The 24,801-nt window shown below is 37.6% G+C and overlaps 2 protein-coding genes across 4 annotated transcripts in view; both read left to right on the plus strand.

Moving 5' to 3' along the window:
• zdhhc8b (zinc finger DHHC-type palmitoyltransferase 8b) overlaps positions 1 to 8,854 on the plus strand; it is a 53,838-nt gene extending 44,984 nt beyond the window's left edge. The window contains exons 6-11 of the mRNA XM_056747059.1: positions 174 to 265; positions 2,674 to 2,806; positions 2,987 to 3,098; positions 3,314 to 3,423; positions 4,314 to 5,350; positions 6,151 to 8,854. Coding sequence (XP_056603037.1) covers positions 174 to 265; positions 2,674 to 2,806; positions 2,987 to 3,098; positions 3,314 to 3,423; positions 4,314 to 5,350; positions 6,151 to 6,313 — 1,647 coding nt within the window. The 3' untranslated portion in view covers positions 6,314 to 8,854. The remainder of the gene's footprint in view (positions 1 to 173; positions 266 to 2,673; positions 2,807 to 2,986; positions 3,099 to 3,313; positions 3,424 to 4,313; positions 5,351 to 6,150) is intronic.
• A 671-nt stretch (positions 8,855 to 9,525) lies between these two features.
• Positions 9,526 to 23,688, plus strand: si:dkey-112e17.1 (uncharacterized). 3 transcript variants are annotated; one of them, XM_056747179.1, is made up of 7 exons: positions 9,526 to 9,722; positions 15,496 to 16,427; positions 18,740 to 18,791; positions 18,879 to 19,014; positions 19,430 to 19,572; positions 21,840 to 22,079; positions 22,173 to 23,688. In XM_056747179.1, exons 1-7 carry the CDS (start codon positions 9,552 to 9,554, stop codon positions 22,737 to 22,739), a joined length of 2,241 nt encoding a protein of 746 aa, XP_056603157.1. In that variant the 5' UTR covers positions 9,526 to 9,551; the 3' UTR covers positions 22,740 to 23,688. The 3 variants fall into 3 exon arrangements, with proteins under 3 accessions (XP_056603157.1, XP_056603159.1, XP_056603158.1); XM_056747181.1 differs by lacking the exon at positions 9,526 to 9,722 and adding an exon at positions 11,501 to 11,631; XM_056747180.1 differs by lacking the exon at positions 9,526 to 9,722 and adding an exon at positions 15,065 to 15,165.
• Positions 23,689 to 24,801: the final 1,113 nt, after the last annotated feature.

Consider the following 24,801-nt stretch of genomic DNA (forward strand, 5'->3'; position numbering starts at 1 on the left):
CCCACTCAAAATCACCTTGATGTCTTTCCAACTTGATTGCCGTCTGTTTTTCGATCACGACATCTGTTATCCAGCCTGTTTTTATTATGTATTCCGGTCTGTGTGTCAAGGACAGTTGTTTTCCACTTTCCAGGTATGTTGAAAAAAGATTATCTTTCTCTCTTTATTCTCAGGTGACAGGAAAGTTCAGAGGAGGAGTGAATCCCTTCACTCGTGGTTGCTGTGGCAACGTGAAACACGTCTTGTGTAGTCCACTCGCTCCAAGGTAATGGAGATACTGACACATACTGACTCCTACACACACACACACACACATATATATAAAATATGTAAGAAGTCACTCACAAACCCACACACCAACCTTTAGTGTGAAACATCAAACGCTTCGGTTGGTTTCCACTACACCTGACAGCTGGATGCACGGCTCTTGCATGTTCTTACTCTGTGGTAGATGATTGATATAACTCACTTTTAAAGGAATTCACATTCAATTTATTTTAGATTTGCAAAACAGAGGGGATACTTAAGGGTTGCATGTCGTAACGTTGCTACATTAGCATCGTAATCCATAAACTTAAAAAATGCCCACAATTCCGTTTTTAAAGGGTAGTATCGTAGTGCTGAACCTTAACGAATATTGCATATGAGCATCACCATTCATTTGAAAACTTACATCTGCCTTTTTGCGGTGTTTCTCTGCTAAATAAATCCGTATTTTGAACGACTGGGACAAATTCACAATTCTATGAGTCATTCATCAAGACACTTGCTTTGTTTTTGTTTCAGTCATTTAAAACAAATTGTTTTTAAGGGTACGTTCACATATGTCATGTTTGGTTCGATTAAAGCGAACTCTGGTGCGATTGCTCTGTTAGTGCAGTTTATTTGTGTTAGTGTGAACGCTGCCATCCGAACCCTGGTGCGCACTTTCAAACAAACTCTTGCGCGGTTTGATTGAAATATGAACGCAACACAGGCATTGAACTGACCGATAAGCAGGAAGTGATAACACTATATGACCCAAAAAAATGAGTGTTTATTAGATCTGTGTTGCTGCATGTAACTGAGGAATTCCAGGCACCGTTTTGACTGCTTTTAACACTTCATGAGGTCTTTGAGAGTGACTGGCTTGCAAAAAAGACCCTCATATGCGCAGCCAGACATGCACTGAGCATGTATATCCCATGCAGAGCTGTGCAAACAGCATTGTTTTGGATGTTCGATAAGTTCCGTTTTAAAGTATAAATCATAAAAGCTGTCCAATCAAGTTGTGACTTATATGTTAGCTGTTAGGTTCAATATCTTTAGGCTGTTAAAATGCCAGTGTGAACGCTAAGCGAACCAGGACTCAATTAAATTTACATTTATGCATTTGGCAGATGCTTTTATCCAAAGTGACTTACATTGCATTGTATTATACATTTGTTTCTAACTATGTGCAATCCCCTGGGATTTAACCCATGACATTGGCTTTGTTAGCGCCATGCTCTAACCACTTTTTTGGGGGGCCTGAATCCAAATAACTACAATATCCGAATTACAAATATGAACGCACCCTAAAACAAATACTTAACTGACTCAGTAAAAAAGTCTGCAACCTACTGGTCATTTTAATTTCACATTTAAAAGCAAGTCTAACATTCTCTTTATAAACATTGCTGTATAAATTACATTTATCGTACAATTGAATTAGTTCCCATGTAAAAAATATTCTAGTGAACGGTCTTACTACAGTATACTTTACTAAAATGGCTAGACATGAGTGTTTATGAGTGTTACCTTAGGAAATTTTACAGTGCACTAAAGTATTTGCTACAATTGATCAAGTTACTAAAGTTAAGACTACAAAATACTGTAGTGTACAGTATAGTACACTTCACTAAAGTAAATACAAAATGTTTCATTTAGATCTGTGTATTAAAGATGGCGTATCACAGGCAGTTTCTGCCAATCTCATATTAATCTTGAGTGCCTATACAGTAGTATTGCTTATGTCGTATCTTCGAAGTGTATTTAGTTTGATCAAATTTATAAATGAGAGATATAGCTGTACGATTATTTCCGGAAAAACATGAGCTGCCAGAGTTGGGTCTAGTGGGGAGAGTGGGATGGAACTGCAACACATCATCACATCAATCCCTTTGTGTTTTGTACATTATGCACATAAATGCCAATTGCCAAAAAAAAAAACATTCCAATTTTACATTCACCTTGCAGAATCTGGAAAATATTATCCACATTCTGCTTTGTATAAAACCACTAAAATGACCAACAAACAAACTACTTCCATTAAGATGAGAGTTTGTGGAAAAAGTGGTTGTTTATAACTAGTGGATGGCCTAGAGGGGTTTGTAGAAGAATGGTGGTTCAAAGGAAGGTATTCTCCAGTTTTCCTACCCCGCATTATGAAACTCAGAACAGGAAGAGCATATACTGCTGAAGATTTTAATCTGTTTCAGAAACAATAGGGCGAGAGAAAGTGATTACTGTATAAACAGATCTAAGTCAAGGTTAATGAATTGTTAAGGCTTGTGAGGACATCATAAATAAACAGAGGGTCAAATGTGACGTCAAGATGTTGCTAAGAACCAGCACAAAACACAGATTTGTACTCGAGTTCTCTTTAGTTTCTCACCGCTCTCACATCTGCTCTTGTGTTTCTTTGTTCTGCAGATACATTTCCGATCCTAGGAAGAAAAGTCTCGTCACGGTCAAACCTCCGTTCCTCCGTCCTGACCTGTCTATCCGCCACGTCACTGTAAAAGTCAGTGACAATGGTATCCATAGCAACGTCTTACGAACCAAAGTGAGTCCTTTTCACTGTCTGCCTACAACCAGTTATTTCAATGTTTTTAGTCATTCCAGTTATTGTAGTGTGTGCTAGTTAGAAACGACCAGTAAGAATAAATTTCTTTAGTCAAAGATCTTGGTACTCAAATTTCCAAAATGCATCAATGAACTATAAACCAACTGGCATTTGCTTCAGTCCAAGACCAGTCTGGATGAAATGGATGATAAAAGTTTAGATGTCCAGCCACCACTACCGCCCAAAGCAGACTGCTACAACCAGCTCAAGAGTCAACTCACCTCCAGTGAAGGTAAGTTGCACTTAAAGCAGCCAGTCATATGATTCACCAAAGAATCATTCATTCACCGAATTATTCACAGCCTGTGAATCATCATTCAGTTCAGCTCATGTTTTAAGCCTTAAGGGAACACTTTACCATATTATCTTATCTGCACCTCTACTGCCATCTAGTGGTGTATCTTATTACAAAACTGTTATTCAATTAATTTGTTTAACCTTATCTAGAGAGTTCCCTGTCCAGCAAGCCTACAAATCCATCCACCCCAGCAATGTACAAATACAGGCCATCCTTCGGCACCATGCCCAAAGTACACTATCACGCAACAGGAGAGAAGGTGGGAGAAAGAAACTTGATCTTTTGTGAAATGTGTTTTATTTGATTGTGAATTAATCATAAATACTTATATTAGCATTTTTTTTACATTTTTATGCATTTGGCAGATGCTTTTAACCAAAGCGACTTACTCTGCATTATACTATACATTTGTTTCTGAGTATGGGCAATCCCTGGGATCAAACCCATGACCTACAGTTTATACACCCAGTTTGAGAACACATTGGGGGCAAATCAGTGATTTTGTTATTATGAAGGTTTTGGGATTTTAAATATCGAAAAGTTTGTAAAGAGAAGAAATATTTTGTTAGCAAATTTGTACATTTTGATGTTAGCTTTTTTGTACAGATGCTATAAGATCTTTGCCTATAATGTATTAGACAATCTTTTGAACATCTCTGAATCATTCTAGCTTAACATTATGTTTGGAACCTCTTGCAAGCTTGATTACATGCTGTTATAAAAGCTGTGAATTCATTTAAATTCACCTAAAAAAAAGTTGTGATACCATGAGAAGCCTTTTGTGCTGATATGGCAATACAATTTTTATTTTGATGTCAACAACAGCTTAAAATTAAAAAAATTAACATTCACTCACCCTCAAGTTGTTCCAGATCTGTATACATTTCTTTGTTCTGATGAACAAAGAAAGTTATTTGGAAGAATGTCAGTAACCAAACAATTCTTGGCCACCATTGACTACCATAGTAGAAGAAACTGCTTCATAAATTTCTTTGTTCTGTTGAGCACAAAATAAGATATTTTGAAGAATGTAGGAAAACAAACAGTTCTGGGGCACTTTTGACTACTGTTGTACATTTTCTGGTCTTTTTGATTATACACATTGTAGTTCGTTAATGCTTTCTCATAATTGTTCTTGTCTGTCCCTAGATCGTAATGTCTGAGAATGGTAAACCCTCTTCAGTTTTAGAGGAGAGAGTTCATGATTATCGTTCTGAGCCAAATCTAGATCTGCCGGACTACCGCAGCGCTCCTCTCCATCGAACATACCAGTCCTCCCCTTTCCAGCTGGACTCCTTCAGCACCACATCTCGCTCGTTCAGTCTTAAACAGGGAGTAAACAGGTCTGACCGTGTACCACTAGGGGGCGGCAAACCTGAAACGGTCACCTCCACCCCTCACAATGGAGTCTTTTCTCCTGGAACCCTGTCTGGCCGTAACGGCAGTCTCTCCTACGATAGCTTGCTGACCCCCAGTATAACGCCATCCGTGGGTGAGTGTGCCGCCCACCCGGGGGTCCCCTCTATGGGATTCCACTCACCTTATCTGCCCACTAAAATGTGCCATGTGCGAGGGCCCGAGTATCAGCGGCATGCCAACCCCCCCTCCTATAGCCCTGTGCATGTAGGGGCGATGTATGGCCGCCAGTCCCCACACTCAAGAGAGCGTGAACGAGACCCCTCGCCCGTCCGTTATGACAACCTCTCCAAAACCATCATGGCCTCCATCCAGGAGAGAAAAGAGCTTGAGGAGAGAGAAAAGCTTATGCACACCCAAGCATACGCCTACGGCAATGATTCAGGTGTGTTTGACACCTGTTCTGGAACCGCCTATGGACTTCCATCCGGGGTGTGCTACACCGATGGCCACAGAGGCCCTACCCCTCCCGTGTGTGGATCTCGGGATAACTTGATAGGAGGGGTGGGATACCCTCCCAGAACCCCCATTCTTCGTTCATCAGCCTCCTCGCTGGTCAGAGCGCCGAGGGCTTCCACAACGTCTCTCCACACAGATGGAAGCAATGGGGGAAGTATGCAGGGCAGAATAGGCGAGCATCATTATCGCTCACCGATGCACCAATTGCATCACTCCCCAACAACTGTGCCCCGTTCTCCCTCATACACACATCAGAAGGTTGCCTTCATTAGCGCCCTGGAGAGGGCGGAGTCACCACATATGGGTACAAGGTATGACACGTAGCATCCACTTTTAACCAATCATCAAAGAGGTTGAGGAAAAATGCATGCGGTATAGACTAAAAAGAAGAAGATATGTATGCTCTGATCCAGTTGGGTCAGCTGACTTGAAAAATAAATTTACAGAGTGTCTTTATGATGGTAGTTAAAATTTTGTACATTTCATTTGTTTTGTTTATTATTATTTATCTATTTGCACAAGGGCATAGTTAGATAGCCTGTATTTTCTTATTATTTTGCCTTTCTGCAGAAGTATGTTGTGATTATGTATTTGCCTGCCAAATAAATTCAGCATTTCTCACTTTTCATCTCTACCTTCTGACGCATCAACCGAAGTCATTGTGTTATCATTCATTTTGATTTAATATCCAATCGTCAATTTTTCTTTTGTGTGTGTTGCTTTGATGTATTTTCTCTTGCATTTTTTGCATGTGATACTTTTTTCATTTTTACTGTGAATGTATATTGATTTTATTTCTACTAACATCAAAATGCATGATTTGATCCTTCATACTTTTAAGCCACGATATTTTCTTTAGTATAATTATATTTTATTATATCAATTATAAAACAATTATACTGAATGTTAAATACGTCCTCTTCTCACACTCTTTCATCCTATTCTATTATTTGTCCCATTCTTCATGAACGCTTTAGCTTTAACATCTTAATCCATTTACAGCATTTAAATCTCTACCTGTCCGATGAAGGGCAGAAGAGGGTAAAAGTTAACAATACAGTTGGAAAAGAACCACCTCAAATATGTCTTCCTGCTATTTTTTTCTACATAGAGAGGACCTCGGTCAAGCTAAAGTCAACGGACAGCTCAAGTACGGCCTAGCACGTGACTGCCATCTAGGGACACCTTCCGGAACTCCACTGAGTCCCAGCAGACACACTAATGTTAAAAAGGTCACAGGGGTGGGTGGAACTACATACGAGATCTCTGTTTGATGGACAGCTGTAAGGAAAAGCACTGCCATGGCAACAACACCTCCACTTGTGGTCAAGAAAAATAGTATTTTTACTATATAAACCTAAACTGACCAATCATGGTAGAAACATGCATATGAGATGGCCGGCAACTTTCCATGTGTCTCAGTGTAAAATATAAGATGCTTTGTTAAAGGAGCATCGTGTGGAGCCTTTAGGACATGTGTAGATCACACAACAGAAAATACTGGTTTTATGGCTTAAAATAGAAATGTACAAAAACTTACAGTTAAGGGCTGAATATGTGTTGTGGGTTCAATTGTTTGTGTATATAAAAGGTCAATTATTGAATGCAAAGGTGCTCAGTATGCCATCTTTCTGGTCTCATAAACACACTTGAATGTGAGTGTATATGTACATGTTACATGCCCAAATGCCATTACTAGTATATTTCAGGCATGATACTGAATTAACAATCAGGGTTATTTTTTCCAACGTCATCCCAAACCCAGTTGTGAGACCCCAAACAAACTGTAACAGCACTTGTGTACTATTTAAAAACCCATACAGAAGTTTATTTTTAGATATTGTCATTAAAAATTTTCTAAAACTTCAAGCTGCCATAGTCATAAAACATATGTGTATATGGAATAATAAAAGATAAAAGGTTAGAATGTTGACTGGGTGGATACTGGATATTATTTGTTTTTTATTTGTAAAAGTATTTTACAGTGGAAGGTATAGCGTGAGTACTGAATTTATAAACAAACACACCACTGTGTATTAGCAGTACTTTCTGAAGCCATATGTGATCGTATCTGTACATTGATGATGTTCTTCATCTTTCAACAAACATGGAAGATCTTGTTGCCTTTTTAAGTTTTGAAGATTAATTATTCAGATGTACTACATTTAAGGTCCACAAGTTATTTTATTTTTTTCTATTAATGATAGAATAAAAGAATGATTATTTGTGGCTTTATTCCAAAAGGACTATGTGAGTCAACACTTGAGTTCTTTTTATTTTATAACTTGTGATTTTTTTCTTTCGATAGTTACAATGTCAGATTTTATACTGAAGTTATACATCAGAAGTGGGTGTTTGTGTTTTGGGTGAATATGTTTTTTAAACATTTTATAATTTATTTGTACAAACTAGTATGTGTTGTCATTTTTGAAGTGTGAAAGTAGTACTTTCTGTTTTCAGCATAGTTTAAGAACATTGAATGCGAACGATGTGCAGTTTTAGGTTCATTTTAAGGGGACAAAAATCAGGGCAAAAATACTTTGTTATTGGAATGCTGGATCCATTTGAGATCTTCTGAATTTAAAAGTATATTAATAATAATTGAAAACTTGACACATGAAAACAATAGCTGATAATTGCTTCTTATTACCTTTTCACATCATTTAATTCTTAAATACACAATGCCCTTGTAATAAACACTGACAAGGGATTTTTATTGTGGATTAAATTGGAGAGTTTGTTAAACCTCTCACCTTTCCTTTCAATTTTAACAGTTGATGTAAATTATAATAAATTTTGATTTGATTCAATTCAACAGTGGGGCAATATAGGAAGCTAGAAGAATCCTCCAAACTAAAGTTGTCTGTATAAAAAAAGTGTATTGTGTTTTGACAAAGTGTAATGATCACATTTAAAAAGAGGAAATGTATTAAGGGTTGATATGTTTTGATTGAACAACATGTTTCTTTATGAGCACTCGTTGGCTTTTAATTAGGTTAAGCAATCGTTTTGACTTCATGGAGAAGACAAAGTTTTAGGGGGATTTAAAAGAGTCTACAAAATGATTGTCATTACTTAAATCTTGTAAACTACAAAAAAAAGAAATTCATGAACAGCACAGCACAAAACTTAACACTGTGCCCTGTTTCATGATTATTATAGGGAGCATTTTGGAATTAACTGTTGATCGTGTAGATGTCTTGAAGACTGAAGAACCATATGTATGAAAATGACCCTTCAGATGACTCGTCAAGAAATTTGTTTGTGATTTCTCCACAGATCTTCCTTAGGAGTCCATGACAGTTTGATCCATGTGAAAAATCCTGGAATAAAATGACTTGGAAAAAAGGGTTTCATTCAACCAATTGAGATATTTTAGGGTAAGGATTCACATCTATATTTTATACCTTGAGCCAATGAAAAATAAATCACTTTATTATTTTTTATTGGCTCAAGTTATAAAATATAGATGTGAATCCTTACCCTAAAATGTTTTAATTGGTTGAATTATACACATTTTTCAGGGTGCTCCTTGATGATGTGCATACAATTAATGTTTATGGAAAGGCCTTAACAGATCTTTGAGCTCCATTTTTGTAAACATTTCACTGGTCAAATGGCACCATGGCTCCTGATGGTGAAGTGCTATTTTTATCACTCCCGCTGTCTGGCACAGCGTCACCTCCTGTTTAAAAGAAACGTGTACAGTAAAAATACAACTACGGGACTTCTTTCTGTGACTGAGTATTTCGTTTTGATGAAATGAAGACATTATAGTTTCATATTAAGGTACATCTATTATTTTTGTTCATCAAGGGGGAAAAAAGCAGAATAAATATAACTTTAACATTAGTTGCTGTCTCTTCTTTATCATTATCCACGGGAAATGTGCAGTGTGGTGGCAGGAGTTTTGAACGACTGTATCAAAATGCATCAGCATTATAACAACAGTAATGCAATAGAAGAACCACCGATTCTCCAAATAACCATTTGTGAAATAGAAATGTTCGTCAAATGTTAAAGGTTCTTTATTGAACAATTCAGCCAAAAGGGGTTTTATATAGTATTGTGAAGCACCTTTTTTAAGGTTCTTTGACAACAAATGAATAAATATTTTAGCTCCGCATTAAAAAAATAATAGGAAAAAATGCAATAACTTTAAATGTTACACTATTACAATATCAAAAGGGCTATTTTAGTGTGAATAAAGCATCTCTGCAGTGTGCTTGTATAAGTCTGCCAAATGCCTAAATGTAAATGTAAATGTATCATGTTTGTTGGTCCGCTTATATCGGAGAGAAGTCATGGAAAACTTAATAAAACTTTACAAAAGTAAACAATAGGCCTTAATAAAAACAAAATATCGTATTTTAGGAGGCAGATTAAAGGTAATTCCACTCCCCGGGGTATTGTGAAACGGTATTAAGTGTTCCCATTCTTTCTGACTCTCTCTATTTGATCTCTTATGTCGCGAATGAGCACAGCAGACCTCAGCGTGCGTGTTCGCGTGTTATGAAGGCGCGCCCCCGCGCTCCCTCAGGTGAATGGGGAGAGAGAGAACGACTCTCTGTGAGCGTCTTTACCCAAACTGAGGTGACCAAAATGGGGCTTCGTGGACTGAGCGGGACGTGGGAGTACGCGACAGTTTGCCTGCTGTGGATGACTGGATGTGTCGCGCAGAAAGTGAGTTCACGTTTGTGTCAATAAAAGCACTCTTTCCATTTTTGTTTGTTTGCGGTTTATTTGTCGGCTTGTCAGATGTCGCAAATTGTTTACAGTAGATTTAAAGGCTACAGGACAATATTTGAGACGTGTATTAGTTAGAAACTGCTTTCAAAAGTGTTTTACGTGGGAAAGGGAGAAGGTTTGTGTGTTCTGTGATGAAACTTGTGTGGTCCGAGTTCGGTTCGGTTGAGCGGGGTCATTTCAGCTCGCGCGGCGATTTCGTGAGCTCTGCGATGATCGAGTTAACTTGAACAATAAAAAACAAACCTTCAGTTTAGTTTTTAAAGATATACAAATATTTTATAAGTAACGTAGTTACAGTTATTTTTATAAACGATAATTTAATTAATAAATTATTTAATAATCAGCATCAACATAGTTGCCTTATATTGTATGATCACAATGGACCATTGATTATTTTCCTGACTTTACAGTGTGGAGTAACGTTACTTTGTTGTTGAGTGTATTGTATTTATGAAGTTATTATCAGATTTCTGTGGAAAACACATTCCACTGATGCAATTATACACATTTCTGTGGTTATTTTTCACGTGATGGTCTTCAGCAACACTTATCTCTATCCCACAGGCATAAATGGCATCATTTATTTGTTGTTACTACATGGGCCCTAATTATGAGATCTTTTAATGTAATTTTAAAGGTGCACTTATTGGCCCATCCTTAAAATAGTTACACATATATAAAAAAATACTTTTGAGGAGTCTATATATCACATGTGTGGGATAAAGACTGTAGTCAGTTAGTAGTCTATATCAGAAGCTGTTATATTTTACATTGAGCGGGTCGCCTCATGGGAGCGATCAGCCAAACGCATTCACTCTTTCTCACTAGACCCTTATTTGGACTTTTCTTGCAACAAAGTGTATTGTGGCTCTTTACGAATGGTACATATCTACAATGGCATCAGTGAAATCTTTTGCTTTTGACACCATAATATATGCAAACTGTTGTTTCAATGGTTTTGATTTTCTACAAGTGCTCTTTGTGATCTTTAAGCTGATCTTACTCTTGAAGATGTGCTGTAAAGCATTAGCTCTTATTTCCTGCATCTGATTTCAAAATGTACAATATTTTGTCATGTAGGATAAGTTGAAATAATTATATTTGATCTCAATTGCAATTAAGACGTTTGTGTAGGTCTTTCTCTGTTTCTTCAGTTTATTGAACATTGACTTCTGCGTGGGTCTGAAATTCCTGCTTGTATGCATGCGTCGTGTTCGCATGTCTATGCAAAGCACTTGCGAATGATTTCTCTCAATTATTTAACCTCACCCAACAAATAATGCTGCATCTCGCCCACACAGTTCTGACATTTTCAACTGGGCCCCATGAGAATGGAGAAAGCTACTTATACAGTAACAGTTTTAATGAGAGCTAACCACTAATGTGTCTTTCTTGGCTAGAAAACGACATCTTGTGGGAATTTGAAACCATAACCCTTTAAACAACTAGTTTTTAATGATTTTTTAGGACAAATAGCAGAGTTGTTTGCTCTGGGTGTGAGCAGTGATTTTGGAAACTCAATGATTGATTTCAGAATCAAAAAACAGAATCAAAATTCTAAAAGGAACAATGTAGAGTGTTTAGTGGCATCTAGTGGTGATGTTGCGAATAGCAACCAACAGCTTACTCCACCCTCCAGTTCAAAGCACTATGGTGGCTCTCAGAGGACACAGATGTCATCGCATTTTCACTTCTTTGCCGAAAGAGATAGTGTATTAACGAAATGTGCTCCATGGAGCAGTTTGACCGTTTAGGGCTACTGTAGAAACAACATGGTGAATTAAATCTAAAAGGATATCAATATGTGTCAAGTGTTCTCAACTTCCTACTGTGAACTTTAAAGGTAAGCTTATAAGGATTCATAATTTGAGCTGTCTGGTAGGAGATTGTGGTCAGTTTGATGTCACCGACAATTTTACAAATATTTTTAACTTCAAGATATGAAATGAACAGTTCACTCAAATATGGAAATTCTGTCTTCATTTACTTACCCTCAAATTTTTCAAATCTGTATGAAAACCAGAGAAAGAAATTTGGAAGAATGCTTCCACCAAACAATTCTTGGCCACAATTGACCACCATACCACAGATACTTTGTAAATGTCTTTGTTCTGTTGAACACAATAGAAGATATTTTGAAGAATGTAGGAAAGTTCTGGGGCACTTTTAACTACCATTGTATTTTTTTCTACTATGGTAGATCAAATAATTTTATACAGATTTGGAACAACTCGAGGTTGAGTAAATGATGACTACATTTTGATTTTTGGGTGAACTGTCCATTTTTAAAACCACCTACTGGATCTAGAAGGTCATTTAGATAATTTCGGTGATGCGATATTATGTTGAAATCTTGAAATATTAATATGTGCTGGACTCCAGTATAAGTAATGACTGATGTAACCGGTTGCAACATGTCATCACAGGCTTGGAACGTTCTTACTTTTCAAAACTAATAAATAGTTCCTCTCGCAGCCCCTTAACAGGGGCCCATACATGTTTACAGGGGACTGGCAGGGATGTTTGTGCATTTGAGCGGGTGTGTGGCAATGGGGCTTCAACTCTCTGCTCACACAATTTCAGTAGTTATATTGTCAACTCATATTATCTCCGGACCTTCTGTTGCGAAAACCCTGCAGAGTACAAAAGCACGACTGGAGGTGAACTTTCGGATTATCCGCTTATTTGACTTCTCATGTAATGTTTCATATCCAGGCACGATTTTCTAAAACTGTTGGGCAAAAGCCTCTGAGGGCAGATAATGTTAGTAAGAGAGAGGATTGTTTGTAAAATGAAAACAGGAAGGCTTATGAAATGCTGAGTTTACTTGTGAGAGTAAAAGGACAGATGTGCTTAACATATCAGATACAAGTTACTGCATCTTGTTTTTCACACTCCGGCCAACTGTGACTCGCAACAGCTGTGAGTTTATCTGGCACTGTTTTACTCACATTTATGCAATGAGTCACAGAAAGAAAGAGCGAAAGAAAGTCAGACTTTATAGTTTAGTTAAGGAAGTAGAAATTACTTGGTTTTCACATAATTGAGAACAATACACCATTTGTAAAGTTAAAGAAAAATGATACTTGCATTTTTACATTTAACAATTAATCAATTAACAGTCACTCAGTCTCAATTCTTCATAGAAAATCTAGAAAATCACATACAATGCATAACATCATACCATTCCCACATGCACTTGCATTTTTATGATTTTAAACTGTAATCTATAGTTTTTTTATAATAAATATTTAAAGTAACCTGCACTTTCATGTTTAAACTGAGATGATGATAGAGATTTAAATGTTATAAAGCATTGCACTTGACATGAAGAGAAAAAGTTATTGTAATTTCTTCCGTGATTTACTCATTTGTGTGCACAATTTGTTTTTATTAAGTTGTATTGTAAAATAATAAATAAAAAAGATTTGATGCATGGAGCTACATTTGTTGACATCTACTGCTGGAATCTTTTTCCCTTTCACACGATAAATGTTCTTTACATTACGTTGTTATTGAAAATACACTGTCACCATTAACATTCTGTGGGAAAACCCCCATAGCTATCACATTTTTAATTTGGGGCAAATGCTTCACCTTCGTAGTGGTTCTCTAATCTTTACTTAGTTGTGTGTCACTACCTGGTCCCACAGGGTTAACTGTGCCCTCATTTCTTGGCTCCTTGTTATTTCTTTTTCCATAGTTTCCTGTTATATAGCAACTCTATAGCAACAGCAGTACCTTAGAACCAGTTTTGAATAGCACGAACCAAACAGCAAAGCCTTCCAATGTTCTTATGTTCGTGCCAGTACTCATAGTACCAGCGCGGCACAATGATGTAACAAAGCTGGGATGTTTGGCATTATAAGAATGTCCCATATTCTATATCACACTTTGGGCGCCATTCATGTGAAGTCTACCATGCATTGTACACGGCCCTTACCAGAGGATAGTCCAGCATTATGGTGGAGCCGCAGTAATGACCCAATTCCGCTCAAAGAGCGATCTCAAAAATGCATAGATCACTGCCAACATTTTTTTCATCTTTTTGTCTCTTTTAAAGAGATCATGATGAATAGGACTGGACCAAAATACTTTATATGAATAGTTCATTTCAGACATTATAAACCGGATGCTTTATGTACAGGTGCAGCAAAAATATAAGACTAGCTTTCTTAGGGATATCATTTTTCCTCTTTGTCGTACTTGGTAGGGATGGCAGGAAATAGGTTGTTCATATCTGGGTCATGGTGTAATAATATTGCAATTGTTTGTTCAATGCATAGTTTTTCTTTTTTCTGTCTTTCATCTGCGTATATTGGACTTCAGTGTTAAATAAATATGCAGTAATGCAATAATATTCTTTGCTCATTGTAATTGGTGAGTGATCTCAGTACTGATCTCATTTTTTCTAAAAACATTCATTTGATGTAGGAATTCATGTTTTCACCCTTGTACTTATGCATGTACTGTACCTTATACAAACCGTGTTTCACCCCGCACAGCTGTTTTTTTCTGTCTCTTATATTCAGGTGCATTGCTCAACTTTGCTGCTAACCTGAAATCAGCTTAATTTACATCCCTGCAGTGAGTGCCATGTGACAAGTGAGGAACGCAGTTATTAGCGTAGTAGCACATGAACTTTAGGTAACAGCTTGACAAACATTTAGAAGCTGATCTCTGCTAGCTACATTTAACAAACAAACCAAATCCGTAAAAACATGGAGTGAGAATCAGGGATAGCAACTGGACTCTCACAGTCCCGATATATTGCCAACAGAAAGCCCAATAAACAAACCGAGTCGTGCCAAGGCCTGTTTTTTCTAGTGGTCTGACCCCCAATTCCCATCTGCCTCTGATTATACAGAGGTCCCCTCATTCTGTGAGATATTAAAAACAGTATGTCTGAAGAAACTCTTTCCTGGAGTTAGTAAAGCTACCAGCGTATCCAGCTTTGATAACCGATGAGGAAAGGTTGAGTAGCTCATGTTGAGGTAGGCAGACCGAAGCAAATTTTCTGAACAGAACATTTAGCTTTGTTGCTCGGGGAGTTTCTTTTCCAGCTGTCTGTTGTTATTCCTCTGAAATGGGGTCAATTGTAATTCTTTACACAGTTTAATAGACCTAATGCTTACCGTCAGACCCAAACCGTCTGCCGAAATTGGTTACTGATGTTTATGTGGCATTGAATAACCTGGAGCAGCATGAGAGACTTGCCTCTTAGTTTGTTGAACATGTGCCATTCTCTTGAACTTTCAATGCTTAAACTACATCAGGCTTCACTTTTTTTAGATGTTTTTCAACCTACGAACCCCCTCAGTGCAGGTTCTGGGAAGAATTACCTTGAGCAGAGTCTTGTTTCTCCACTGGTTGTACTGTAAGTTTATTATAATTTTGAACACATGTAGCTTGTTAAACTAAAGGAGTGTATACATTTTCATTGTGTAAAATTTTTCTACCTTCTCCTGCTGTCGTACAAAGCATTGGCCCCTTAAGTTTGCTACACCGTCCAGCAGAGTTGGAGCTAGACCAGTACCAGAACAAAAGCAATGATTTTCATTTTAACCTACAGTTGGTTTATTTATAGTTGTCATTTACAGAACCTAGTCCCATGGTCCTGTTTGTATTCAGAATAAATGTTGTATCACTTCCATTAATTTTTCAAGCCATGACTTTTAAAATATTGTTTTTGGTCTTTAATTTTCAGGTATACTTTGACTGCGGAGCCAAGGTGGATGTTGTGGATGTCCAAGGTATCATTCTGTCACCTGGCTTCCCATATAACTATTCATCCGGCACTCACTGTGTGTGGCAATTCTTCGTACCCGTTGGCCATCAGCTGATCTTGGAGATGTTTGATTTTGATGTCTTTGAGAGTCCAGACAATCCCACGGAATCTACCTCCACATCGGCAGACAATGTGGACGAGGTACCAACCGATGACAGTACAGTGGAATCGACAGGTCTAGCTAAAAGTCAGAGCATCGGAGATCCAATTAAACAACCCCAGGCCGCACGTAGAGAAGAGGTCAAGCAAGTGGTTGTCCAAGAGGAGTACTCCAAAATGGAGATGACCAAAGTTTCCAACTCTGCCAAAATGCTGGCCGATTCCCCCTCTGCTGTACCTTTAGCTCCACAAACTTCTTCACCATTATCTGGAGCTCAAAACGGTGAAAAGAAGGTCAAGAATTCTGTTCCACTACAGCGATCGAGAGTAGCTAGGGACCCTGGAGACTTTGTCACAGCAAGCCCACGATCAACCACCGAAATGGATGAAGAAGTGAGCTCTTACAGCCAGGCGCCTTTGTTGGACGCCTGTCCACACGATGTACTCTACATCTCCGACCTCATCACCTTTTCATCTCGATTCTGCGGCTCCAGACGCCCTTCTAGCAGCCAGCTGGTGTTTGGATCGGAGGATGATATGGTGGAGGTCATCATGGAGTTGATCACGACCACCCATTGGGGGCGTGGTTTCGCTTTACTGTTTCTTTATCAGAATCAGACACAGGCTGCCATGATAGGCCATCAGAAATCGGTATCGCCGTCTGATGGCGGCACCAGTGCGATGCTGGGAGCAGTCAGTGGAGCAGTGCTGTTTGCCATGTGTCTTGCTGGCATCCTCTGTGTGATTTTCAGGTATGACCGAAAATTGGTTTTGCGAAAACTAGGCATATAGCTATTATTTACATTGTCTATTTGTTTGTTTGCTTTCAGTTATTTGTTTACAATTTGGATTATTGTCAAAACTGTACATTTAGCAAAACAAATATTTTTTAGTGTTTAATGATTTTTATCTTGCCACTTTAAAATTGATTATCCTCACTTTTCCGCTCTGTTACAAACAGCTGTCAGTAACAAATTTAATCTCGCATTCATTGTCTTTAGAATGAGTCACATGCCCAGAACTATGTCTGTGACATCTCGCATCTCAAATGAGTTGATGTTGACTCAGCTGGAGCTACGGTCTATTGTTCCCCATTGCTGCCAGCTTAACCTAAGTCTTTGTTCTACAAGTTCAGAAACACTTTGATGTCAAAGCGCTATTCACCGGATGCTCAAAAGCAAAGTGCAGCAAACACAATAGAGAGAAAAGAAATATAAGAAGGGGAGAGAAATGGTAGAATAGAGGAAACTACAGATCTGCTGTCCACAGCGATGGATACGCCATACTGTACAATGTGGTATGCTTCACTTCTTGTTGTACCTGCTAGTGATGACAGTGTGACTCTTGACTTTTTGTGCTAAATTGCTCTCTGTTATGAAGTCAAAGATTACAGAATTGATCTTTTCCAATGCCTCTCATTAACACATGGTATAATCAGGTGGGCCGATCACAAAGTGAATAGCTCTGAATACAACGAGGTCCAATGCATCTTGACATCCAATTACTCAATTCACCTGACCAAAGCTAATCTATAACTTTTGCTTCTCTATCGCCATCTCTGTATGAAACATAGATTTGCAGATCACTAGAAACAGACAAAACCTTAACCAACAGCTCAACAGTATTCAATACAATGTCATAGGAATTTGTAATTATTTTATGAGATGGCTAATTGAACTTGTACTATATTTTTATTAATACATTTTAGTTGGATTTGCTTTCACAGCAGTGACGTTAGGTTTAGAGGTGGGGTTAGGGGTTAGGGGAGGGGCTTCAGTATTGCTTTTTGTAATAATCGTATTCATTTGAGATGAATCGATTCTACATTTCTTCACTGATACCGATTGCCAATTATTCAGAGTGATTACTGCCGATGCCGATACTGAAGATTCAATTTATATTTCTTAACTTTCTGAATAAATTCATATGATGACTTTTAATATTAAACGTCAAACTGGTGAAGTTTCTTAACATTTTCTATGTACAGAGCAAAAATTAATTGTATTTTCCTGTCCTCTTTTGATTGACAGGATATATCAGCCCAGATCCTAGGTTGGTTTTAAACTATCGGGAGATTGCAATTATTGGTCGATATATTGGTGCATCTCTAGTAATAATCATACAAATAAGCTAGCTCTTAGAATAAATGAATAATCTTTATGATTAAAGTATGGTTTTATAATTTGCTATTAACGTATGGCTTGACTAAAAAACAGGAATCACATTTTTTTGGGAAATGTCCATGCTTTACAAATGTACTGCACACTTTTATCGGATCAGAGACTTATGTAACATAGACAGTTAACAGAAATGATTACATATCTTTAAAACATTTATATTTTCACAAATTTTGAACCAGTATATGAATTATAACATTGGTTACCAATTGCTGATCTATGTTTTTTTGGTAAAATAATGTTTTTATGTCCTTTATCAAAGACATTTTGTGCATTTGTCATTATGCGTGTTGTATATTCAGTTCATTTGCCAATGTGCTTGATGTGAAGTTCACACAGACAAAACATTGTGTCTGAAAATTAAGTGGTATGTTACAGTTATGTTTACCCACATTCCATTTGCTACGGTTTAGCAAACAGGGTTTATCCATACAAAGTTGCCTACAGCTATATGATAAATTCAAGCTTCAGCTGTGGATTTATATATTTTTCTCAACAGAAGAGGCTCACAAAACTATTTCAGTGTCCTAACTGTTCCCTCTGGGATATAGATGCAATATAACTGAAGCTTGTTAAAAGGTCCGGTTATGAATTTCATCCATGGGCTCCGAAGGTCATGCCATTCTAATCAGTTTTACAAGTGAAATCAGACAGGTTGAAATATCCGGTTTCACCTTTGCCACTCGCTTCTCAAAATTACATTGGTGTACCGCAAACACGCCGGAAATGAGTTTGGATATATTGGAGTTCTCGCTGTGTGTCCTGCCAAATTTTATAGGAGATATTGGAATGTAGTTGAGCTGAGAATAGGAAACCGTAATTTTAAAGAACAGAAATCTAATGAAAACAAAACAAGATGATGTTATCTGTGTTTTGGTGTTTACCAGACCGAAACTATGTCGGAAAGAGGCCGCGACTGCTTCATCCATCAGCTCAGAGGTAAACACACAGAATATAATATGTTCTTCTGTTCGATTCATGTTCTAAGAGTAGCCCATTTGTATTGTTTATTGTCTTGTGCCGCAGGTTCCAGGAGGAGTTTTGAATTCAGCAGCAGATGTTCGTGAACTGCAGATGGTTTCTTCTAATCGCTTAGAGCAGCAGACGGGTACAGTGAACGACAACAACAACCGTTCCCTCCACCACAGTCTATCCGATACAGGTGCTTAATATCTCTTTATCTCTCTATTTGTTGTTTTGTGCTGATGTCAGTTAAAGAGAATGTTGGGGTTACTGGGTTCTGGGTGTTGAGTAAAACTGTTTATGAGTTCATATGTCCTCTTTCTGAAGCTGTAGTGCACATTGTTTCAGGTAAACGGCTAGTACGAGAGCGCTGTAGTTTATGTAATAGTTCAGTTCCCACTGCATACAAATCACCTGGAAATTACTTCAAATTCTATCATAAAATATTTTTACTTTCTGATTAACCCTGTTATTGAAAATTATATAAAATATTTTAAACTTTTTGGAGAAGATACCCTCACAAATGTAAAGTTACCCTATGTCTGTTGAAAAGAAATTTTTTTTCATTAACATGATGTCTGGCATGTTTGCCGTTGTGCTGTGTTTCTGTATAGGGTCATCAGTGAATGCACCACTAGATGTTTCAGAGAAGACTGCTCTAGAGATGTTCTCCAGTGACCTGACGGAACTAGAGCTGGGCACAGATGAGGTGTTCGTGAATGTTTCTCCTGCCAAACTTCCCATCTCTCCACACACAGTGAGTATGTCGCATCTCACTAGGATGTGTCTCAGTCGTCGTCTCAAAGTGTCTCCTGTCCTCACCTGCATGTCTCACTTCTCATCTGCATGAATCCCACTCCTCACATTCTCAGTATTTTATAAAAACAAACCTTACATTGATATATTTCAGAAAACAATAACATGTTTTGAAAAAATGACTAAATGATATCTTTTCCCACAAAAGAATTAACCGACCATTCCAAATTTTCTTTTAATCAGCATTTCTAGATGTATTGTGACCATTTTAGTCCCGTGTACGTGTCTGTTGAATTTCAACAAAATGAAACCTCAGGAGTGACATGAAGTCATCCAACAGCAATGTGAAACACTAACAGGATGACAAAATGCAAGAAGGGGTGATAAAAATCTAACTTTGAACTTTTCCTAAATATATTCAAAAATGAATGTTGTCATTGTTTTAAATACAACAGTCTTTAGAAGTGAATGAAGAAAATAAGTTTTCATTTTACATAAACACATAACTATAAACAGTAAATTCTGAAAATATTTTGAAAGGGTTTTTCCGCAGCTGTATTTAAGAAATGACTAAATAATACCTAAATGACTAAATAATAATGACTAAATAATACCTTTCATAAATATTTGTGTATTTTTCAATCAAGCGTTTTTGTGATGAATACAAATTATGAATGATTCAAACACACGTGAACTACAAGATTTTTGAAGAGCTCCGGTTTGGATTTAGTGATCTTTGAAAGATCAGGTGGTCTCAAAAGTTTTGAATCTAAAAGTTTACACTTCAAAATGTACGATTATATTGACGAAAAGACAACAAAAAACACTTTCAAAAGTGTTTTGTATTATGAGGAATTATCACTTGTTTGTTTCTGAATTATAAGACAATAGATAAAATGGGGTTAATATTAAATCACAAAATATTTGAATTCTTTCTGGCTGACAAAAATATTCCACTAGAGTAAAATTTGAAGGGTGACTGACTTCACACATCCATTTAAAATGACTTTGGGAGAAATCAAGAAAACCTTGAGGGAAGTTTAACATTATTTGACATTTATTAGCGTTCATACAATTTCGTGTTTTCTCCAAATAATTTTTCAGGCACACTGTATTACACGGATATTGTTTTATATACTGTATTTAAAAACTGGGGTTGAATGTGTGTTTATCTTGTCGTGCTATGATGGGTTTGTACTCTCTGTTTACTTTCTCTCGGTAGTCTCAAGCATTCTTCGTGACTCTGAATAGTTTTCAGCATGAATAGCCGATGCGGTGTACTGCATTGATTGAACATCACCACACACCAAGAAACTTGGCCTCAGAGACTCTGCTCTACGCTAGAGGATGCTGGGACAGAGAGACTCTGGCAGCCGAAGGGAGTGTTGGCCCACTGATAGCTCTGCCTAATGAATGCTTTCCGCCCGTAGCCAAATTCCCAGCTTCAGCGCTGTTTGTTTCTGTGCGTGTGTGTGTGTGCGTGTGGTCCATGCTGCTTTGGCTCTAAATTGTGGCATGATAATTTTGCCAAGCTGCTTGTTCATCCAACGAAATTCGGAAGGAATAAGAAAACTGCATCTCTTCCCGAGACTCTGCGGTCTCCAGCTGGGTACCCGCTAACTGTTGGCACTGTAGTTTCTTTATCCTCTTTTGCTTTTGCTCAAAGCCAAACAATTTGGTATTGTGTTAGTTATAATGTGTCACAATGCCAGAACAGCTCAAGACTAAACCCTACATAATACTTGTCTAGACATAGGGAGCTCTGGGAGATCTGTCAAACCCCTACAGATGAGAAAACCCCTTCTGATGCTTACACACACACTGCACAAATGCCAGATTTACTGCCCGCTCTGATAATTGTGAAGGTTTTGACGTGTCGTTGCCCTCATGTAGATTTTTGTCCCTGCCACACTCTCTGCGAAGTTGGAAAATTTGTTTTATCCCACCAAAGCAAAAGTCAGTTTCACTGGACAAGTTCCATGATGTCCGACATTTGTTGGTTCATGTAAACTGATGCCTTAACCAATGATCCATATTCATCAAGCGATCTATGAAGTTCATTTTAAATGATTTACAGTTAAATTTGCAACCATTATGAAGCCCATCTTATTTCATTTGGTGCCAAGATTTTGATTTGAAATGTTCAGAATTTTCTTGTTGGGTAAAATTTAAAATGTTACAGTTTGGTACTTTTGATCACTGACAGATTTTTTAAGTGTTTTTAAATTAAAATCAAATTTTCATCTGAAACTGCCATTTTTTCTTAAGCAACGAGAACGTTTCTTGAGACACAGTGACACAGGACCCAGTCGCCTCTGTGATTGGCCGTCTCCCGATCCAGCCCTATCTACCGTGACTAAAAGCAGTTTCACCGGATTGGCGAATAGCGCACGGCCGCGAGCATGGAGCGTCCGAACTTTCCAGGATCTCCTTCCTCCGCTTCCTCAAGTCCACAAGAAATGGTGCAGCTGGAACTCAACAAGCCCCTTCACCAAACTGGTGGATAGTGTGAGTATTATCACATCATGTACCAGCTTTGATTGCGATTCAACTTTTTAGGAACAGATTTTGATGAATATCCTCTTCACACTATGCCCTTAGGGACTTCCAAGCACAGCTACAGATGGTGGAAGGGCAAATATCCTTTCTGACGCTCCTCTACGGAGTCCTGACGAGTCCTCCTTCATAAGTAACGCTTCATACCCGCTGACTCAATCTGGGCAGCGTCAACGTCGACTTAACTCCACCAGCAACCTCAGACGCAACCGTTTCAATGCACCATGCTTTGGCCTACTCTCCGGAGCATCCGAGTCTTCCAAGCCACAAGGATCAACTACCGTAAATGGAAATACAACCCCAAACCAGCTTTTTGAGGCCAGCTCTCCATCCGGCCAGCAAAACGTCCAAGGGAGGCTTTTAAGTGGCAATGACGACCACGTTACTGTGCAAGTGTTTGCTATCTCTGAAGAGGAAGACCGACAGCCTCTTGTGTTAGCCGATAGTCATGACAAGTCTTTGAAAACAAGCGAACAGAAATGTGAGGGGTTGATCGTGCCACTTCTGTCAAAAGGCCAGCCCCCCACCAACCAATCAACTGATCGCTCTATAGTGAGGGGAGATGATGGCCTAACTGCAGGTCATGGTGGGATGTTGTCTCCTGAAATATAGGGTCCTCTCTCATGCAAACTGTGACTTAAGAAATAAAGTCTGCAAGAAGCAATCTACTCTGCTCCTTCTGCCAATCAGTGCTAAGTGTGGTGGACATGTGACCAGCTCAGCCAATAGATCGTTCATCAGGAAAGGTAACCTTGAGATTCCACAAATGTTTGTTACGAATTGTTGTGTTGAAGCACTTATTGTTATTTCCTTTTTTAGTTTGGTTAAGCCATCGGTTTTGTTTTCACAGGGTTAATTTGCGAAGTATAAAACCATAAGTATCGTTTATAACCCACAATTTTTTAGAAATTACTTTATTAGCATTGAACACTTAATGTTCCATTCACTAAAGAAAGTTTGCGTTAATATTTTTACTTCATGAAATTCTATATTTGCTCTATGAACAATGCAGCTCATTTCTAATTCCTAGGCAAAACGTAGAAGACCAATTAGCAAGTCTGATAGAAAGCTGCTTGGCAACTTCCACTCATGTTTTTTCAATTCACCAAAACACTTATTATACCCTTCGGAATCTACACAAGTTAAAGCCTTTTAAACTGGATGTGTTCGTATTTCTAAAGTGATTTAACAAAGAAAAAAGAGAGATTAATTGTAAATTGTTTCTGTGTGTTTGCGTATTGTTGGCTGATTGTTCTATGGTTTGTGTATTTCATTATGAAGTCACAATTGTTTTCACTTCTGTAGCATTTCTTACTATGTGCCTATCTATCTATGCTGCTAAATATGTACTGATGCAATAATTCAAAGTGTATACAATCATATTTTTATAATGTATTAAATTTCATATATGCTGTGACAGTGTTTTCATTATACAATATGGCATATTTTTTATCTAAATGCAATGATATTGTTTTGGATTACAAAGGGAACTGACCACTTTACAACCTATAAAATACAGTAACTAACATTTAATGCAAATAAATACGTAATTGTACATCAACTTTGTGTGTGTGCTGTATTATCTGGAGTCGCACAGGTAATAATAATAAAGAGTTCAATTGCAAAAACTTGATTTTTCTCAAATCAAGTTTTTTACAGTGCATTCCAATTAATTTCAACCAAACTACAGTTGGGTTGTGATAAGTAATAACAAAGAAATACAGCTAAGAAAACATAAAAAAACATGATTTAAGAAAAAGTTTTAAAACAGAGTTATCATTTTTTGCAAATAAACTCTTCAAATATTACAGATAGAAAGGAAAGCAATAACAGATTTGATGTAGGTTTTTATTATTAGTGCAGTATAGACAATATTTCAGTCTGTAAGCATCAGATTGAAGCATTAAGAGGCACAGGAAGCTCAATTCTAGAAAAAAACTAAACAGTGCTAGTTTATGTGCTTCCAACCTGGAGAAGAAATTAAGAGACATTTTCCCATTTAAACTCCTCTGCTTAAAGTTTGATGAGGAATTAAATACCGCTTTTACTGAAAGGAAAAATATTTGTTGTGGCGTACAACGTTTCCCATTGAACAAACGCAAAGCAGCCTCGAAAGCTTCATTGACACGAGAGCGATCCTGAGTAAATCCTTTAGCCTACACTTCCTGCTGTTTCTACTTTCTAAAGTAAGAGACTAACAACACAAACGACCCTCTGTAGATCTTATGACATAAAACAAACTACACCAGAGCCTGCAGAAGTTCTCATTGTTCTCATGTTAGCTAACCAATACTAATGGTTTTCGCAGCACTAAAAAAACGTGTACAAGTTGGGATATAAAAATGAAAGGCTGAGTGGAAAATGTAAAAATACAAAAAACATCCAAATTAAAGAGATAAATATTTATGTATACACGTATAGAGAGAGTAAGGTATGAGCAAGATACTCAGGTATGAATAAAAACAGGAACAGCAAAACAACCTATAAATTGTCTTCAAATTTTCAAACAAACACAACTCAACGTAATGCCAGAGTAAGCCGTCCTGTTTAAAGGTGCTTAAAAACTGAAAGTTCAGCAATGAAGTGTTGCAAATCCACCAAACGTGGTCATTCATCAGGTGCCATTAGGTCAGTATGTGAAGTTTTGGAGCAGTAGATGCTATGCTGAGGCTGG

This window comes from Triplophysa dalaica, chromosome 4 (assembly GCF_015846415.1).
Source record: "Triplophysa dalaica isolate WHDGS20190420 chromosome 4, ASM1584641v1, whole genome shotgun sequence".
Taxonomy (NCBI): domain Eukaryota; kingdom Metazoa; phylum Chordata; class Actinopteri; order Cypriniformes; family Nemacheilidae; genus Triplophysa; species Triplophysa dalaica.

What these genes read in the sequence shown, in the direction of transcription:
- si:dkey-112e17.1 (XM_056747179.1), top strand. Translation starts at nt 9,552, where the DNA reads ATGAAGGCGCGCCCCCGCGCTCCCTCAGGTGAATGGGGAGAGAGAGAA. An exon ending in ATCCTCTGTGTGATTTTCAG is followed by an intron (nt 16,428 to 18,739) that starts GTATGACCGAAA and finishes GGTGTTTACCAG; the next exon opens with ACCGAAACTATGTCGGAAAG. An exon ending in TTCCCATCTCTCCACACACA is followed by an intron (nt 19,573 to 21,839) that starts GTGAGTATGTCG and finishes TTTTTTCTTAAG; the next exon opens with CAACGAGAACGTTTCTTGAG.